Source organism: Paramisgurnus dabryanus, chromosome 1 (assembly GCF_030506205.2).
Source record: "Paramisgurnus dabryanus chromosome 1, PD_genome_1.1, whole genome shotgun sequence".
In the NCBI taxonomy this organism is placed as follows: domain Eukaryota; kingdom Metazoa; phylum Chordata; class Actinopteri; order Cypriniformes; family Cobitidae; genus Paramisgurnus; species Paramisgurnus dabryanus.
In genome coordinates, this window is record NC_133337.1 from 61,242,420 (window position 1) to 61,262,489 (window position 20,070).

At 35.3% G+C, this 20,070-nt stretch overlaps 2 protein-coding genes across 4 annotated transcripts; one reads left to right on the top strand and one right to left on the bottom strand.

Annotated features, from left to right (window-relative positions):
- The first annotated feature begins 8,917 nt into the window (after positions 1 to 8,917).
- LOC135720555 (uncharacterized) lies at positions 8,918 to 10,581 on the top strand. 3 transcript variants are annotated; one of them, XM_065242747.2, is made up of 6 exons: positions 8,918 to 9,116; positions 9,335 to 9,431; positions 9,949 to 9,981; positions 10,091 to 10,141; positions 10,258 to 10,329; positions 10,433 to 10,574. In XM_065242747.2, the coding sequence occupies exons 1-6, from the start codon at positions 9,021 to 9,023 to the stop codon at positions 10,468 to 10,470; spliced, it is 387 nt and encodes a 128-aa protein (XP_065098819.1). In that variant the 5' UTR covers positions 8,918 to 9,020; the 3' UTR covers positions 10,471 to 10,574. The 3 variants fall into 3 exon arrangements, with proteins under 3 accessions (XP_065098819.1, XP_065098821.1, XP_065098820.1); XM_065242749.2 differs by lacking the exon at positions 9,949 to 9,981 and having other exon boundaries at positions 10,115 to 10,141; positions 10,433 to 10,581; XM_065242748.2 differs by lacking the exon at positions 9,949 to 9,981 and having other exon boundaries at positions 10,433 to 10,578.
- An 80-nt stretch (positions 10,582 to 10,661) lies between these two features.
- On the bottom strand, positions 10,662 to 19,496 carry kat7b (K(lysine) acetyltransferase 7b). The gene is made up of 14 exons (XM_065242745.1): positions 19,295 to 19,496; positions 18,598 to 18,745; positions 17,987 to 18,232; positions 17,771 to 17,853; positions 17,359 to 17,442; positions 17,056 to 17,154; positions 16,751 to 16,861; positions 15,487 to 15,678; positions 15,305 to 15,394; positions 15,080 to 15,220; positions 14,566 to 14,659; positions 13,350 to 13,496; positions 13,168 to 13,274; positions 10,662 to 11,115 (listed from the first exon to the last, which is right to left on the bottom strand). Exons 1-14 carry the CDS (start codon positions 19,307 to 19,309, stop codon positions 11,014 to 11,016), a joined length of 1,659 nt encoding a protein of 552 aa, XP_065098817.1. The 5' UTR covers positions 19,310 to 19,496; the 3' UTR covers positions 10,662 to 11,013.
- Between the last annotated feature and the right edge of the window lie 574 nt (positions 19,497 to 20,070).

Sequence of the window (20,070 nt, forward strand, 5' to 3'; positions counted from 1 at the left end):
CATTCACTTACTGTTATGGGTGAAGCCACAGAAAAGGCCCCAAAAATTAACTTCTGTCAGGCATCTGAACACACATTGAGAGCAACTCTGAATGTTATATAACACATCGCTGGCTCTGTCATCTGATATAACATCATTGCCCTTGGCATGAAACACAGACACTTCAGTCTTTGGTGTGTAATTACATAAGTGTGAACTTAAATGTGCTTTATTTTATAACTAATTAATTTCTTAAACATAACTAAGTGTGCAGGATACGAGCTGCTGGATACTTTTACATATGGATGTGCTTCAGTCTTACTGGTGTGAGTGAATGCTGAAAGGTCAAAAATCTGTATTAACACAATGCTTTTATTCTAACTTAATGGCATGTATTATATTTCCTAACTTAACCATTACACAAATCTTTTTACATTATTAGCTTTAAAACAATCGAGTCTTTAAAAGTAAAGAGGACCAACCTGCACACACACACACACACACACACACACACACACACAGTAATATTATATATACAGTAAGATATATGTAAGAATGAGCAGTCAAAATTACGTTGTCTTATAATAATTAAATCTCTTAAAATGGTGTTAAATAGCACTGGTTCACTGCCTCGTAATCATAGGGAAACCATTTTTTGTGCTTAACAGCACCCGTGTAGAGCCATAATGTGCTATAAGTGGTCCTATAGTCGTGGTTTAGGTTCTATATAGCGCTAAAAATGGTTCCCATGTGATTAGTACTTTTAATAATATTTAGCACCATGCAAACATGTTTAGCTATCATGAATATATGTTCAAAGGGTTGGACAGGTGCCATGCAGGTGACAATTAGATAAACATCCATCAATCTAGCCAAATGATATACTCAAATGTAATGTTCCATTCTTGTATGTCCGTACAATTTTAATAAACGTTTATGCGGGTATGAATGGGTAATGGTGATATAATAGATGAGATTATATTGAGTTCAGTGCTAGTGAACAAGTGAGAAATTTCACCCAGAACACGCACATGTTGCAAAAATGAAGCAACACTGTCCTCCAATGGCAGAAGAGAAACCTGCAACATTAGAGCAAAAACCTAACAAATTGTTTGAAGAGACAAGGGTGAACTTTTTAAATGCAACATTTTGAGTTTAAATTGAAAATGCATGGCAGGAAACCATACACAGTAAAAATTTGCTGTAGTTATGCAGCTGTTTGCCAGTAACTTACTGTAGATTTAAATGTATGTTATTTACTGGCAACAGTTTGTTCAACGTTAAAAGAACATTAAACATAAACAAGTCTTTATCTTTACAAAATAAAACTATAAAATAAGAGCCACATGCAAACAGTGGCGTGTTTACCCACCACGCAAACCACGCAATTGCTTGGGGCCCCACGGGCTTGGGGGGCCCCCTACTGTCCACAAGCGGTTAACTTATTTAATGATTTTTTATTTAATGATTGCAGAGTTATAAAAAGTCTGCGTGGTAAGCATTCCGCTTTTTTCTTATTTTTTTTTTTAAGATCACACACTGAAGTTGCAGTACTGTATTAATTACATCATTTTAAATACATCCTATAAGGAATTTGCCAGCAAAGGATATATCTGAGATAGGCTTAAAAATATTTTTCTGTACAAAAGGGAGGCCTTTTGGAAAAAGTTTGGAAACCAGTGCGGAAAAACCAAGACCTTTATGTTTTTGACAGATAATGATTCTTTATTCTTTTGAATAAGACAATGGGCACTATTTGTATTTTTAAACCAAGAATTTTTTTCTTAATGTTGGGGCATGGGGGGCCCCAGGTCCTTGGACTTTGCTTAGGGCCCCCAAAATGGTAAACACGCCACTGCATGCAAAGCATTCTGGATACCAGAAATCCTTTTTTGTTTTTTCCTTCAGATTTTGGTTCCCAGAATGCTTTGCAAGAGGCTGTTATTTTAGTTTTATTCTGCAAAGATAAAGACTTTTTAATGTTTAATGTTCATTTAACTCATCTCTGTATTAAAACATATATATATTTAGTTAACACTTGTATTAAACTTTAATGCAACTTTCATACAAAGATGAGTTAAAGTTTACTACTAAGTGGTAGCTAAGTACGTTTTTTAAATAATTTTTTTTTAGCACATTTTAGTTCATATTTAAGTACACTATGAAATCGTACTTCTTTTTCACCTGGGAAATTCTAATAAAATTTGATTTTACAAAAAAGCCCAACCATATGCAATATCTCACTGACATGAAGGCACTTTTAAATGCTAAACAAACATTGGGACAATTTATTTATAATATTAGTCTTATTGCCAGACTGAGAACATTCATTTTCAGTTTGACTGGATGCAGAATAATATCAACAGCAACCGGAAGGTTTTTTCCTTTAGCGTTAAAGATGTTTCAGACTATTTATCAATCCATAGCCTTTAAAGTGGTGAGGTAGAGGTCTGGTGCAAACAGAAAACAGCATACTGCCCAGGATAAAGCCTTGTGGGACCCCAAGAGTAAAACAGTTGGATGTGAAAATCATGCAACAAAAACATTTTCTTCTCCATCAGCAAGGAAATCAGTGGTTGCTCTTTTGTCAAAGTCAACCTTACTTTTCATTACTGATGTCATTACTGCCAAACAAGGCAGTGACAAATTGCGTGACTAATTAAACAGAAGCATCCACTCGAGTGAGATACCTGCCTCACCCCAAGCGTGGGCTTTACACTCGTGCATAAGGCTGGAATCTAATAAGTGTCTGATTACTTGGAAAAGCAAAAGAAAAATCTAACCAAACAATACCTTGTGGACAAAAAACCAAACCCACCTCTACACACACCTCAAAAACACACACCCTAGCAGTACACATTATCTTCAGAGCAAAACCACAAAGACATAAATATATGTTAGGAGATTTAATTGAGCAGATCCATTGTCATCACATCAAACATAAATGACGTATCTACATGCCATGTATATTTTTATATCATTAAGTAAATTATAATTTTGGGGTTTGCTCTCTTTCTGTCGACGAGGCTTGAAGTTGGTAAAGTTCATCAGTGACTCCAGGGTTATTGTGAAATGTCCAGTTGGTTCTTGCCGGTTTTCTCTGGTTTTGTTTAGCTTTAAAATACCTATAAAAACTTTTTTAATAACTATAAGATCACTTTTTTAGTTTTATTATAAAAGAAAAGAATAGAAGTAAAACTGACTCATATTTTTGCAACAGCTGTCAACTAGATAAGAAAACACAATACAAACACTGGCATATATTTACTCAAACTAATTTTAATAAATGGTAGGTCAGGGCAATTTTTCACATGTTTTGTTAGTCGTGTGGTGTGAACTTTTGATAGACAAAATAGTGCTTTTGTATTGTATTGTATATATGTCCATGAGCCCTGAGATTTGGGCTCTTTTATGAACTGTATTCATTTCGGGGTTTTTTTTTTTTTTGCTTTACTAGATTTTTTACACAAAATATCAAATCTACAAATTATAACATCAATTTAAAAAAAAAATCATTCCATGTTATTAGCTCTACCCCGGAAAACAACAAATCTAATTTCAATAAATGGTAGGTCAGGGCAAGTTTTCACATGTTTTGTTAGTCGTGTTGTAATCTTAAACAGTGTGGTGTAAACTTTTGATAGTCAAAATAGTGCTTTTATATTGTATATATTTCCATGAGCCCTGATATTTGGCCTCTTTTATGAACTGTATGAACTGTATTTCGAGGGTTTTTTTTCTACACAAAATATCAAATCTACAAATTATAACATCAATTAAAAAAATTATCATTCTATGTTATTAGCTCTACCTTGGAAAACAACAAATCTGCTATTTAAAGTGTTTTTAATGTGCTCCTTACTGGATACATTTTTAAAGCATTACCCCATAAAAATTTAATAACCAGATAAACCTGATCATTATTTGTCAAAATTTGTCTGGTTGTTACATCTGTGCACAACTAAATATAGACACGTGTGATTTCTGTTGCAGGGTTTTAAACAGTTTTCCTAACTACAGTACACGCTGCTGTACGTAAATTACACCGTAAAAAATGTCTGTAGAAAATCTATTGTAGAATTTACATTTATGTTATTTACTGGCAGCAGTTTTTTCAAAGTTAAATGAACATGAAACATTTTCAGTCTTTATCTTTTACAGTAAGTTACTGGAAAGCAGCTGCATAATTACAGCAAAATTTTTACAAGATTATTTAAATACACATGATGCCTCTGCTTTGTTTTCTCATCGTCATGGCTCCATGACAAGGAGTTTTAAAATTTGTACTGAATGAACCTAATGAACTTCAAAGCCTGTCAAATTCCAGAATGATTAACAAGGTGATGTATGGGATACTACAGTCCCTTAGCAATGAATAACAAAAACATTGAGATGCGGTGATGTAATACTCAGTTTGCTACAATGAAACAATAATTAACAACAATAATGTAAAGGCATGAACAGAGTGCATTGGCCACACTTGAACATTTGTAAACTTTATATTACTGTGTGGCAGGTTGAATCTGTCAGTGCAAGATAAAAGCACAAGATTTAGCAAAGAGAATTGAATAACAAAAGAGGCGTATTTGTGAACCGAGGGCCTGCCGCATGCTCTTCTGAGTTTATTGTACATTAAGATAAACCCGTCCATCTTCTCTTTGTTCTGTTAATGCTTGTTCACATACAGTACTGTGTGTGTGTGTGTGCGTGCGTGCGTGCGTGCATGCGTGTGAAATAAAGGGTCTACAATATCACTATTAAATGAGTGCTAACCACTAAACTTTTAATGCTCAGCCTTTCCCTATTTATAGCTCAAAAGATCCTTACAAGAAATAAAAATCATCACAAATTAGACTGTTGTCATACAGTAAGAGTACATGTAGCTTTAAAATGAATATGGAACATTGATATTTAATACATTTAAATACATATAATTTAAAATAAAAAAAAATTATTTTGGAAAATCTGAGCACAGATTGAAATCTGTACACTGAAACTCAGTTTGCTTTCTGTTTAATCACAATTGAGAAACATTTGAGATGTTAAGGAGATCTCATTTGTAACTTTTATTTTGCATGACTGACTGTACTATAGTTTGCCTGAACCACCTTAAAAAAAAATTTGACAAAGACTGACAGTCAAATAAATACTGGACTAAAGCACACGATTAAGACAAGATTGTGCTGGTGCTTTTCTTTAATAGCTTTCAGTGTCCCACTGAAATTGAACATGAGCTTTGTAATATAAGCAGAAGATCCAGCACACGGTGTCCTAAGAGCTTCTCACCGAGCCCAACTGGACCCAATGTACCCGATGCACAAAAATATCTCAATTCCAACTTGAATAAAGACGATTGAACTCGCTGATTTAAAAAGCTTCTGGATATTACCAGACAAGTTGAACTACGGCTTCAAAAGTGAGGAAAGTCTGATCAAGTCTATTAAAGGCAACAATATCTGCAATCAGATACACAAAGAAAACTCAAAGTACTTCAGGATACATCAGTGGGTGAACGTGAATGTAGGACACAATGATGTCACGATATCTCATGAGTCTGACAAACACAATGTACTTTCTGACATAGGACACATGTTTGCTTAAATAATATATTTAAAAAAACAAAGACTGCTTTATCATTTACGTTTACAAAAAATGTATTTGTACTTTTTTTAACTGTGCTCCAAGCCTCATATAAATGAAAAAAAAAAACTGCAGATATTTGGTTTGACCTCCTGTGATTGGTAAAGGGTTAAGTGCCTCTATTCACACTTTAGTAAAAATAAAATGACCTTTTAAGAGATCCTCTGTTCGTGTAAAATGAATGTTGTAATCGTTTTTAAAAATCATGCTGAGAATTTTCCACATGTACAGAAAGAAGTAAAGTATCAACGGTGGTGTATAACATGGTAATATGGTGTGATCATTGAAAGAGCTCATTGAATGAAGCAGTTTTCATATGTAAATCAGGTTCCTCTGGTTCTTTTTGATTCGGCACTCAACGTTAGACCTCTGCGGGCTTGGAAACACATGAGTGCCGTTCAGGTGAAATTATCGAAAATTGGTTTCTTGCTTTGTTAAGCACCTGTGGTGAGATCAAAGAGCACTGATTCGGTGTGTCGTCCAGATCTGAGGTGTTTGTGTCGTTAGTCATTTTGAAACAAAAAATGTTCTTTTCTAATCTAATTGTCGGATTAACGCAAACAATGCACGAAGCGTTAGAAGTAATTAAGAGAAATGTAATGTCTGAGAATGAAGGATTCACAGACGTTTGGGTAAGCATCGTAACACTCATCATTTTATTCTCATATCAGTCACACAGGTGTGAGAGATCATAATGTACACGTTCATATGAATCACTTCATTAAGAATCATGCAATCCTTCATTTTTTCATGTTCATTTTCAATTAATTCACTGTTCTCAACATTTAAAGCACAGAACGTCAACAAAACAGACATACATAAACATTTTGAACTTGAACTTAAGTACAGCAGTAAGATTTCCTTATTACGGCATTTTGTTCATAATTACTTCTCATGGGGCGGTTTCCCAGACAGGGATTAAACTAGACCTAGACTAAAATAAATGTAAGAGCTGTCCAAACTGAAAACAAAAAGCACACAAGTAATGTTTTTAGTAAGGCATGTTTGTTAAAACTAGTTATATTTCCTAATTAAACTAAGGTCTAGCCCTGGCTTAAACTAATCCCTGTCTGGGAAACCACCCACTTAAGTTTCCACTTGATCTTCTCAGATCTCAAAGAGAACTGAAGGTGAAAAACCTTTACAGAACTTAGAGAGAAACTTTTTCATTTCAGCCTTCACTCAACACAAGCCTAAACTTGTGAAGGACTCATTCTTTAGTGGTTATAGTGGACTTACATCACCAACACTTGACCGAAAGATAGAGGGCCCGAACTGAGTGCTAAAGTGCATGGTGCACAGTCTAAAAGGGTGTGTCTGAATCTATTTTTGCTAGTTTCACTTTAATTTACAAACATGCAAAAAAAAAAAAAAAACAGGTTTGCATAAGTAAAAATAATTTATTTGTTACAAACAGGAGATAAACAATTTACAAACGTGTGGAGAGCCATTTTAGTGCTGGGAAACCACTAAAACAGATCTCATCTCACCATATCAAAAGGTACAAAGTCATCATATACAATAAATTCGTGGGGAAGCATTTTAAAAAATTAAATAAATGCAATATTAACGCTTTTCAAAGCAAAAAAAAAGGCTGGTAAAGCAGCCCTTCACGCCTTCTAAAGTTATGTAAAGTGTCCTCATTTATGTCCAAGAGTCTTTTAAATAATCTTTAACATTTTAATCCTTTAATTTTTCATATTTAAAAGCGTTTGTGTGCTGTATCTTTCTACCGTGCTTTTTAAAAAACAAAAAACAATATTGCACCATTGACTTTAGTCCAGGTTTTAGTTATAGCATAGTCTATTTTAGTTGCCTCTAAATAGCAACGCGCCAACAATGCGCCTGAACACACCTCATTTTATCAGACAAGAATGCCAATGGGCGCACAAATGGGCGTGAACATGAAAATGATACCTGCGCCAGGCTGAAACTAGCAAAAACACTTGCGTCACGTTTTGCGCTGCATTGAGCCGGGTGTATGATGGGGCCCAGAAAGTTATATATAACATGAGTCATTTAGAAAAGAGAGTCGAGTGAAATTATTGTAAAATAAAATCTGAAAATCTCTTGAATATGTGGAGGGAACAATTGGGAAACAGCCAGTGATAATTTAGGAGATATGATAGTTGATTTAATCATTAGCACAGAGATTATTTGACAAGCTTTAATAAAACGCAGTAAACTTCCCAACATGATCTCCCGGAAAGTCGAGTTATAGTCACGAAAAAAGAGGATACATTTATTTGTGTCCATGACACGAAATTCAGCTTTTTTGTCTTTTTTGTGTCACTCATCATGAATTTCTATAAATAGTTTTCATGTCCGTGGCATGACTTTCTTTTTCGTGTCATTTTATGTATTGTTTTCTCATAGTTTTTTCCTATTTTTAAATCATTGTCGCTTGGGGTTAGAATGTACTTTTATTTATTGGTTTCTTCATGTTTTTCTTCAACTTTTAAAACTATTCTTGCCTGAAGTTGGAGTTAGGATGTCTAAAAATTTAACAGAAAGTGATTCTAACCCCAACCGACAATGGTAAGAAAATAGGAAGAAACAATGAGAAAACAATACATAAAATGCCACGAAAAAGAAAGTCGTGCCACACACATGAAAAACTATTTATAGAAATTTGTGCGAGTGACACAAAAAAGACATTCGTGCTCAAGGCACGAAAACAGCTGAATTTCAAGCCACGGACACAAATAAATTAATTACATTTTTCGTGACAATAACACGACTTTCCGTGAGATCAGTCTAAAACTTTCAGTTAATCCTTTAGTTTGACACTGACAACAGAAGATCAAAAGGTAAGAACTGAAAGAAGAAACAATATCTACTTTATTAGGTCTATTTGTTGTGCAAACAAGGAACCAGGAGGTCAAATATTTGTTTGTCATTTCAAACAAATGGGTCTATAGGGTATTAGGATATGTCTTTCTGCTCTGTTTGTGTAACATGTCTTGAGTGTTCTAGTTAATACTAATCGAATCTGTGCTTTTAGGAGTTTCTTTAATTGGACAGTCTTCCATGAAAGCTGGATAGCCATTAAAGTATTTTATTCTTACAACAAAAAAATAAAAATAAATTAAAAGTCATTAATTAGCATTTTTATTGGCAAGTGATTGACCAACAAATCCAAATCAGCAAATGAATGTCACTTAAGTCAAGTGTGTGTAACATTGATGATGATGCTGTTGCTAATGGTGCTGATGAGAGCAATTTCAGGGAGGAGTCATCAGACAGATGTCTATAAATGCACAAGGACTGTGCAGGAACAGTCAAACTGCTTCAGACTTCAAGAAAATTCTCTGTGATATTGACCAGGATTTTTTTCTCTCTTTTTTAACGAGTTGATTCTAACTATAACACTTTAATTTACATCAACATATTGGTTCCATATGGAGATTTGGAAACTGTCAGCAATAATGTTCACAATTCTCATGTACAGCGTCCAAAGTTTGTCTTTTACCCACTGGATTTCAGATAACTGGGGGGTGAGTATTATTTCATTTTATTCCTCATCATGGTGAAAAGACTGAATATTCTGATATTATATATGTACACCACACAGATGAATAAATTAAACCGCATGTCTACCATACATTTTCTTACATTTGCTTTTTTTATCAAATTAAATCAATTAAATTGAATGAAAGGAAATGAAATACATTTTTCCACATGCACAATGAAAATGATTTGCTGGATGGTTCAGAATGATCCGATGGACGAGGGAATCGCCAGTGAAGCGGCGGCTCTGCTCAAGAGATCCAGATCTCATCAGTTCTACGGGCTAATGGGAAAACGCTCTGGTCAGATTTCAAGATTTCCTTTACTTTGTGATATTAATAATAAAAACGTGCAGCTCCATTTACCAAAAATATCTAACAAAACTGTAGATATGCATTATATGCACACATACATGTAAATTCATTTTCATCCAATTTTAGTGCATTGAGATCAGATTGCATGTTGATTTCGAAACATTTTAAAAGGTCCAAACGTCTGAGACCACTCGCCTATAAAAGCTATTCATTATTAAAATAAGAGGTTGAACTGAATAATGAGAGTATTTAAAGCTCCTTCATGGACTTCACAGCATCACATCATGACTACAGCAAGAAAATTTTACTATTGAATTAAACAAAAGATGATCAGAAACACATATTGTTTTATTTTTCTTTAGGTTAAAATAATTCTAGTTCAAACGTTTTAAACCTTAAAATATATGTTTCTGATGGCACTTCAGACTTTTGGAAACGTGTCTAAATGTCTACAACTATACAAACAGTAATAAAGGATTGATTGTGTTGTGTTTTGTTGTGTTAGAGATCCTTGAGCCTGTGAGAATTGATCGCAGAAGTGAGTAACTCATGTGCTGTAAATCACTTCAGCAGCAGAAGTGTAATAATGTTTATAAGTCTTTAGAGATTTGACTGATTTTTGGTTTTATTTCACTGTTTTCTCAAAGGGAATAAAGGTGATATGTTTGTAGGACTCATGGGTAGGAGATCTTTAGCAGGTATCTTTTCAGTTCAATAACACATATATCGGTTTAATGTGCTGCTAACTCAAAATTTCACAGCAATTAAGTGCTTCCTAAGACAGTATGAGGTGTAACAATGAACCTATCTGCAGGTCCGGTGAGAAAATCATTTTCAGAGACCAGCACAGCGATGAACAATCCTGTAGATCTGAACAAACGATCAGGTACGACATTAATAGTATTGAAGCATTAGAGAAGTGTGTGCGTGTAAAGCAGATGTGTTTCACTCGCGCTCTCTCTCTCTTTTCCCTCTCTATCAAACCACAGATCTGCAGGAGGAATGGGACAAACTGCAGTACTACTGATGATGAATAAAAGATCAATGTGTTGTTAACGTTGTATTAAAGATTTCTGTGGTGATAATCATTAACCCCAGTGTGTTAAAATACAGTTATTATAACTGTTCATAAGAGCACTGTTATTTTTAAAGAGTACGTGTCTTGCTTCAGATATAACAACTTCAAATAAATCTTTCAACACAAGAAACCACAAACAATTCATGAAGAGAATAAAAGTGTATTTAACAGACTGAAAATCTCATCATTTTTAGCAAGGCCGCAAATTTTTCACTACATTCAACTGCTAAAGATTTTTTTTTTGTTTAAAAAAATTAAAACAATATACGCCAGGGCAAAGAAATTATTTGGCCAGGGAAACATCACGAAATCTGAAGCATCCAAAAATAAATAGCACTGTATAAAACAAAAGTGTGAGATTTCAGAGGTACGTAAAAAAGACAAAAATGACACTAGGAGGTCAAGTCCTTGCAAAAGACATCATTGATGGAGTCAGTGTCTTAAAAAGAGTTGACTTGGCAGTAAAGTATGAAATGCAAGAAAACAAGTACACTAGGTTCCTTTAGGAGGGGTCCATTTCAGAGAGCTGGGGTCTATTGTCTTGTTGTTGTTGCCCCTCTTGGTCTCTTTGGCCTTCCACTCATCAATAAGGTCCTTTAACATTCAGAAACAAAAACAAAGTCACAGTGTCAGAAATCACACTTTTCTGAACATATCGACTGATGATCAGAATAGCTGTTGGTTGTACTTAGGGCTGGGCGATTTTACAGATGTTTTCGATTAATTTGAAATTACATTTTTGACACGCTTTTAATTTTATTTAAATCAGGGAAGGGAGATTTTAAATGGAAGTTTGTTATAGTCAAATTGAAAAATACTGCATTTTGCCCAGGAAAAATTTCAGAACTTCCAATTAGGCATTACTTTTCTTCAAAAGCAACAAACAAAAGTACAGATGACTAAACCTCAAGTGGCAGTTGTACCTGCTGAATTATTGCTGCATATGAAACATGTCTGCGCGTACTGCATCTATTTCAGTGCAGATGATGTGCTGTGTATGCACAGAGTCTGAGCAAATAATTCATTAAATAGCCTATACAAAAAATTTGCAATGTCCTTGTTGGAAAAGTGAACAGCGTGACTAAAAATGTATGATTCGCAAACTAATAATGACTTATTTGAACAGATTCATTTTAAAGAATGGTTAAAAAAATTCAAACATAGAATACATTATTGACAAAATTCTTGATGAAAAATCATATCAAATCTTTTACAAATCATAAGAAAATGTTATGAATAGTCATAATCTTGCATCACATGTTTAATGAAACAATTAATATATTTTTTTTTAGTACTGTGTACGTAAACTACAATCAAATTAGTGGTTAGGGCTGTCACTTTTGATTAAAATCAAATTCGAACGGATTTCGAATATCATGCAATGTATCCGAATAAATTCGATATATATTCGAATATGTTAGTGAGAAGTAATATCATTGACAACAAGCACACATACATAGCCTATCCCGCGCGTTTGTGAGCCGTCATTGACAAGTACATTAACCCTGCGCGTGCTGTTTGCTTGCCCGTTTTCAATGATAGAGAGCACAAACCCTTTGATACTTGAGATGAAATTAAACTTACCGGTGAGTTAAGCAGATCTCACTTGACTCTGTTGTCTATGCGGCGCGCAACAGTCAGCACATGATCATTTTAAATCCGTTTACAAGACAAATGCTGTTGTTGTTTAATATAAAGTTTACATTGCGTTGATGAAATTATTTTCATACATGCTAATTTCATAATGTGAACGTATTAACACAAGCTTTTTATTCTGCTATAATATTTAACACTATAAACAATATGTGATTTTATATACAAACTATAATTCTATCTTGACATACACATTAGGTTCATTTTGGTCTAATTTGATTCCCTCTATTGCGCATAGTTGCCGTCGGTCTCACTCTCAGCCTCCTTCCTATTATGAGATGTTACTGTAAAATATGCGCTACACAAGGCATTTAAAAAAGCGGATGGTTTATTTATAGTTCGAATACGGATATTTCACGTCATGTGCGAATGCATATTCAAATATCGAATAAAACGTGACAGCCCTATTAGTGGTGTAAGAAAATATCGATACACAAGTGTATCAGGATTTTTTTTGCCGATACTGTATTGATTCTCAAAAAACGCAGTATTGTTTTTTAAATTGTATTTAAAACAGTATTGTGTTTTTTTTCAAGACTCATAGCAGTGGTTTTGTTTTCAGTTTACATCCTGACCGCTACATAGCGGTCTTCTTATCTCCAAACTTTATAAGGGCCAGGAAGTAAAGGTCTTTACGGAGGTGTAATACCAGAGTCGATCGGAAAACACCTGGCCTGTGATCAGAGTCAATCAACCTTAACGCGCTACAGCGCATGTCCAGTCTAGAGGAATGATGTGCTGACCTGGTCCAGCTATTAAATAATAGGGGTTTGGGTATTATCGGTACATTTATGGCACTTTTTGATTCTGCGCGACTCTGGGTCGGTTCTACATTTCATGAATATATATTTCAAAAAAATCGGAATTGTGAATCCGTCAAATGTTCTAAAAAAATAAATAAATGTAATTTTTTGCCATATTGCCCAGCCCTAGTTGTGCTGCAACAACAGTTGAAAAACAAATAAAGCCACTGAAACATGAATCTCCTCGTACCTGTCTCTTTAAGACCAGATGCTTTCCCTTCCAGTACTTGAGCATCTGTAGTGACTGTAGAGTACTGACAATGTCCACTGGGTTCACAGCCGTCTCCTGACTAATCTCTAAACACACAGAGCACACGTTAAACCTTCAGTACTAGAGATTGACCTGCAGCGTTTTGTACCGTCAGCTCTTACCCTTGATGGAGATCTCTTTGCCCTTAAAGTTGTACATGTAACGCAGGAGCACTTCCTTCCAGTAGCTGCGATAACTGATGAGGCCCAAATCTGACAGGGGGCGCTCCGGTGAGCCCACTTTCTCTTCCACTTTAGACAGCAGGTAACCTGAAACCATGGCAACCACAGACAGTAAAGCACACTGGAGGAAGTAGCATCAAACAATTTATTCTCACATACAACTGTTTAGGTCATTTGTCCATTCCCTCAAATATGAAAAGAAGGTGAAACTTTAAAGTCCCTCTGTGATGAAAATCAAGTTATAATTTTGCAAATGATGATAGGCGGCGTTTCCCATACATTGATTTATTTGTTGCGGCCCACCCACAATAGACTTTTCATGATTTCCATTTATATATTTATTTTACTATTTAATTGTTCAAGCACTCAGCTCTGCAATTACACTACAGAATATATACAACATAAACTGCTTATTAGGTAATGTTTATTTTAGTCCTTAATGTGTTTGCGTGTAGTTTTGTTGTTTTAAAATAAAAAAGTTAATAATTTCCTACGCCCGTGTTTTCCTCTAGTGCGTAAGAGATGTGATAATATTTTCATAAAACAAACTATACGGTTTGTTTAAATATCGTTAAAATAATTGTTGTGTTGAATAAGATGCTGCTGCTGTCGGACCACGTGATAAGCTTGATGTGCCGCAACAGAGAAACTCAAACAAATTGCAGTTTAAAAAATACACTTACAGCAGGGGGATAGTTGTGACATTTTAAACATTCGCCTGAAAAGGTTAAAATGATAAATTCATGGTCTATTTCATGTACAAACACTGAACTGACTTTCCCACTGTACAGATACTGGTATGCCTCTGTGCTTTAATAGTTGCACATCGAAGACCCGTCACCCCGATCAACAACACAAAAAAATTTAATATATTTTCATATGATGTCTCAGACCACTTCTTCATTTAATCCTCCCATTGGGTTATACATGTCAGGTGTAGTTAATATTTACCATAACTGTTTAAAATAAATGTTTTGTGCGCCCACATGCTTCCACGTTTTCTACCAGACGGCTATTGAAATGGAAGTCTTGCACAAAAAAGGAAAATACATCACATAATTTCCGCGTTTGAAAATTAGGCGGATACAGAGAGAGAGAACAGAATCACATCAATGACAAGTGAACAGTCAGACAGTATTAATGAACAAACACTTACTAAAATCAATCAGCATTTTCCCGAAGCCCTGCCGCATGTACTGAGGCATAGTCAGGATACAGGACACGTTATAATTCAGGAACGAGTTCTTCTCCTGCACACATGAAAGAATGGGAATGTGGAAAAATCTGTTATGGTAAAAACTATGGCTGAATCAATGCTTTTAGAATTTGATCAGTTACCAATAAAACACATTTACATCTCAAGAATAACAATGAGTGTGTTTACATGCACAGTCTTATGCCAATTATGCTGAATACACTGATAATGCGTGGGGTCACGTAAACACGTAAAATATTTTTTTTATTGTGAAAGCCCATAAACGGTGTAAGCAACTGATAGGCACAGGTAGTTTTTTGCTCATTACCCTGATTTCCCGTGGCATGTAAACACATTAACCGGTTTCTCGCACTCATTCTGTTACACACTAGCATTAATAAGGATTTAGGATTTGTAAGTTAGACCAGGTCACACAAGTCTCTGTACAGTTAAAGTGCCTTGAGAATGACATTACCTTTGAGAAATATCCCACCAGGTGACAGCCGGTGTTATCAGCCTCAGTCATGACATAAAAAAGAAATGGCTCCACATCATAATACAGTGTTTTATGGTCCAAAAACAGCTTGGCCAGCAAACACAGGTTCTGGCAATAGATCTGTTATATATAAGAGAAATAACTGTATAACAAAATATTTTCAGTAACTGCATGTTAATACAAACATGGAGATTCATTACATACCTTGTTCTTCTTTCCATCGACCTCAAACACAGAGATGGCACCTTTCCTGTAGACCTCATCACCAGGGGGATGTTTCCATACACACTTGGCCTACACAAACATGTCAAACAAAACACATTAAGCTGACAGCTCAATGCATGGATTCCAGCACATTCCAAGTACAATTCTGTCTGATCTCATACCATGTGTCTGCGCAGGATGGTCTGACTCTTCATGTACTTCAAGCAGAACTCACAGACGTAAAGACGCCCCAGTCGGGCATATTCCTCAGGGTAGGGTGAGTGGTACCAGGTATCCAGCTCATAGCGACCAAACAGAATGGTTTTGATCATGTTATTGCCTTCTGTGATCTGACCCTGTAGACGCAGTTTCTCCTACAAACAGAGAAAACCAAATCAACTCCATATAACAGATTTATATATATAAAATATAACTGGTGGCTCCGTGACTGTCATGAACTAAACTATAAACTTGTGTGCTTCAAAACATTGACAAAATTTACATTTATATTGCATTCAAAAGGTAAAGTTTCTCATTAAAGACTTTTATAACATCCTTTTGCGCTTTTTAATACAACCATGCATTTTATAAACAAAACTGAACACTTTTAAGAGACTTCAGTGAGACTTTAAAGTCCAAAGTATACCTTGGCCATCCAATTTTTAGACAATGTGCATACAACAGCGCATGCGCAAGAAAAATGTAGAGACAGAACAGTCCACTATAAACAACATACACAATTGACAGCATTTGCACACACCAATATCTTTTCATTTCCTACCAAGAACACAAAGCTAAGGAGCATTTCATGTTCTTTGTTTTCTTGTTGTTTGTCCTACTTTGTTTGCAATGGTGGATCTGCTACTTTTCTTCATCTATCCTGAATATTTGAATGTCTTGTAAATTACGTGATTCAGTGCTGCCTGGTGAAGTAATCATTTGAATAAGAAATCATTTGAACTGTTTGCGTGTCGAAAGCAGTCATCCGCGCAGATCCACAGTTGACTATACTTTGAAAACTGTGCAAACGCGTGCACGCGTGAGGCGGAGCTGGAAAGAAGCTATACCCGGGACTTAAAGCAACACTAAAGAACTCTGGCTCTTTGCTCCCCCTACAGGTTAGAAGCGTAATTGTTCATTACCACTGTCATAAATACTGAGGCATAGCTGGCTCTGATTGGATTGTAGGTCTGCCGTAAAGCAAGTTTTTGTAGTATTCACTCGGACTACAGGACCACTACCCGACGTTTGGAAACTTCTTTAGTGCGGTTTTGGTCGATAGAGGGCTGCAAAGCGAATGTGAAAGTGCTGTTCACCCTGTTTAGAGTGGATGAACGACTGAAACTGTTTTGGAAGCGTTATTTTAAGGTAAAAAAAACTCTTTGGTGTTGCTTTAAGTGTAAATCTGTTACACGCCCTGCTGTATAAGAAGAATAGAGATAATACCAGATCTTCTGATGCTCGGGCCTGGGCCTTTCTGAAGAGCTCCAGATCATATTCACTTGTGATGTTCTCCAGCAGTGGTTCACGACTGGTTCCATGAGTCTGTCGGTGCTCCTACAGATAAAAAAATACAATTTCAACTCAAACAGAGAGTTCAATTACACAAGAGCTGAGAATAAATTGTTTTGAATTTGAGGGTTAAGAGGGGCAGAGATCATCATAACGTAGATGAGAACAAAATGGAGGATGAAAGAGACAATTACCGTTTATATTAACACAGAAAAACCATTAAACAGCTTTTATATTACCATATACTTTTCTTTTTGGTCTTTTGACAGGCCAGTATCCCTTCTTTTTCTTATCTCCATTACTTTCTCCTTGTATCGAACCTGTCTTGGAGTTGGAGCCTGTGGAAAAACAAGGCAAATGAATACTACATGACTGTAATAAATGGTATAATGAAACTTTGGGGTTCAGTATTAGTCCCAAAAATCCACAGAATCTATAACTATATCTATATCTTATTGTGAACATCAGACAACTTAACATGCATGTACTTTTTGTACATGTTGAAGCCGTTTAGTTTTCATTAAGTGTTAAGGGAGGAGCACCTGATGTCGAGTAGCATGTCTGTTCTCTTCATTTTGGCCCTGACTTCGTTCTTCCTCTTGTTTTTCACGCTCAATGGCTTTCACCTACACAAATTGACAATACACAACAATAAAGAAGAGAGAACATACCACAAAGCTACATGAACATTACAATAATTAAATACAAAATATAATGCAAGACACATATAAAGAAAACAGCTGTATTTAAAAAAAAAAAAACTGCAAACATCTCTCAGAATTCACTTAAATATTCAAGTCAAAAATTGCATCTATTACAGAGCTGAATTTAGATTTTGGGTAATCAGTGATACCAATAATGTCAAAACATACAGATATATTGTCTATCACTCATTTCAATACTTCTCAAAGTAACTTGTAGTTAAAGCGTATAAATGAAAAAAAAAACAGCCACCTTGCATTCATCCGCTGAGAGGTTATGGTAGAGAGGGCAACCAGATATTGAGAAATGGCGCTCATGTTTCCCAGTCAAATGTCCTGTTAAAACAGGCCAAATAAAAAAAAACATGCAACTAAAGTATATTAAATGAAATATATTATTTCATTATTTAATGAAACCATTAGCAGTGAATTATTTAGCAAAAGGAAATTTAATTTAAAGAGTGGTTACCCAGAGAATTGCACCCAGGTGTGGGACACTTCATGTTAAAGTTATAGCTTTCATGAAAGCGCCGGCGTTTGGGACGATGAGACGGATCACTGCCAGAGTCTTTTTGGTCTTTAGCCACACTTTCATCGTGAGAGGCATTGGGACTGGAAATGTCAATGTCTGATTCAGACGAAGGGGCATTTCCTGTGGGTGTCCTGGGTGGAGACTCATCTCTCTCCGTTGCCTGTTTCACATCTGGTGGGGCATCTAGAGGAGAAACACAATAAACATATTTACCAACATTGGTTAAGGATCAACCAGTTAGAATAATCAATTACACAACAGAGACTTGTCCAATATAAATTACAGCACAGTAGGGTTGTGCAAACAGACAATACTATCAGACATATGGCCGGGCATTCATTATGATAGCTGGTGATAGTTATTATCATTATCATCACAGTTTTACATTAACATGCACATTGCATGCTTTTCCTCGCATCAGAGGGTTTGTGGGCACGAGATAGCTTGAACTGTGCAGGGATTACTATCTCACAATGGGGCATGTCACCCAACACTACAGCACAGTTTAGCCAAAGAAAACAGTATAAGAAGTGTGTGAATGTTGATACCCTGTGAGCTGTGACTGAGGCGCAGTGATGCTCGGGTCATACGGGTGTTATTGCGCTGGTGGGCTTCACTGTGTGAGCTGTCGGTCTTCTCGTGATCTCCAGAGTCATCAGAGTCAGCTGTCCCATCTGAACTACTGCCTGCTGTCCTCTACACAACATAAACACAACAACGCACTCCAGTCAGTAAACACACTTTATAGATTTTGTGGAAATTAAAACAACTGTATCGCTGTATAAAAACGGTCTTATTGTGCAGCACGTTAAACAACATCCACGAACATCACTGGTTTAATTATTTGGCGGATACAGCAGCACCATCAAAAGCGGTTGTTTACATTAATTCTCAAGTACATTTTCATAATGAGCCAAAGTAGCAGTCTATTAAAACATAAACATTCATGACAGAATCGCAATTATCATTATCAGAATCAAAGTACTTTCAAAATCACACAGTCGAAGTTGTATTTTGATGCAAAATCTAAAGCCAACCGGCTAACTAGCAATGCTTTCCTATATAAGTTAACAGGGAAATTACAAACAACTTCAACGCTATTTGATTATCTTGTGCTGCAAAATCATTTGCCAATTGCTTGTGCAAAATTGTAAAATTTTATGGGAAAGAAGTTATTTTTGTTCATAAACAAAAGGCGAATAGCAAGCTAGCCGCTAGCAAGCGCTAAGGCGCGTGTTGTCTCACCTTCCTCCGCGGCATAATGATCCTCACACGAGCTGCTTCTTAATCGAGTTAAATGTGCGCTTAACCAAACCACTCTGTTTTTTAACTATCTGATAAAATCCTGCATCTGTGAGATCGTGAGTTTGTGCACTTGTGTTCTCATGAATTGTTCATTCTCTCGCGCGAATCGCGCCACAGAGCAAGAGAGCGGAAGTGACGCAGTCGCGTTAAACATGGCGGACATTTTCTTTTTCTTCTTCACGGTCTTTCATTCTGAAATTAATTATTAATTATGTTTGTCATGTTTTCTAGTATTAAACAATAATTTTAGGTTTGTTATTGCTGTAATAAATTTTATGCTAGGTTAAAAAATATATTTTTTTTAATATGCACTCTTTCTTGTTTTGATTATTGACAAAAATATAATTTAAATATATATATTTGTAAATATACTGACCAAAAAAATATATGTGCTAAAATATATTTTGAAATATATTTTAAAAATAAATATATTTTATGTTGGATTAAAAAACATGTACAAAAATAGTGTAAAAATGGTTAAAATTAAATATATTTTCAACTGCAAAAATAGTCTTATAATTTTATATTATATACAATACTTAAACAGTTTAAACGTCATACATTTTATACACACTTTTATATTTTGGTCAGGAAAATAATATATTTTTTGGCTATATGGGTTGTAAAATAAAAATCAGTTTGTTGCCCATGATCATTTTGAAATATGAAGGTTAAAACGAAATACATTTACATTTTACAATATACTTTATATACTC

Bases quoted from the DNA above. Each gene is read 5' to 3' on its own strand.
- LOC135720555 (XM_065242747.2), top strand. From the start codon at position 9,021: ATGGAGATTTGGAAACTGTCAGCAATAATGTTCACAATTCTCATGTAC. The intron at 9,432-9,948 runs GTCAGATTTCAA...TTGTTGTGTTAG, and splicing joins GCTAATGGGAAAACGCTCTG to AGATCCTTGAGCCTGTGAGA. The intron at 10,142-10,257 runs GTATCTTTTCAG...ACCTATCTGCAG, and splicing joins GGGTAGGAGATCTTTAGCAG to GTCCGGTGAGAAAATCATTT.
- kat7b (XM_065242745.1), bottom strand. The intron at 15,395-15,486 runs GTATGAGATCAG...ATGTTTGTGTAG, and splicing joins CCATCCTGCGCAGACACATG to GCCAAGTGTGTATGGAAACA. The intron at 13,275-13,349 runs GTAAGAGCTGAC...CTGTGTGTTTAG, and splicing joins CAAAGAGATCTCCATCAAGG to AGATTAGTCAGGAGACGGCT.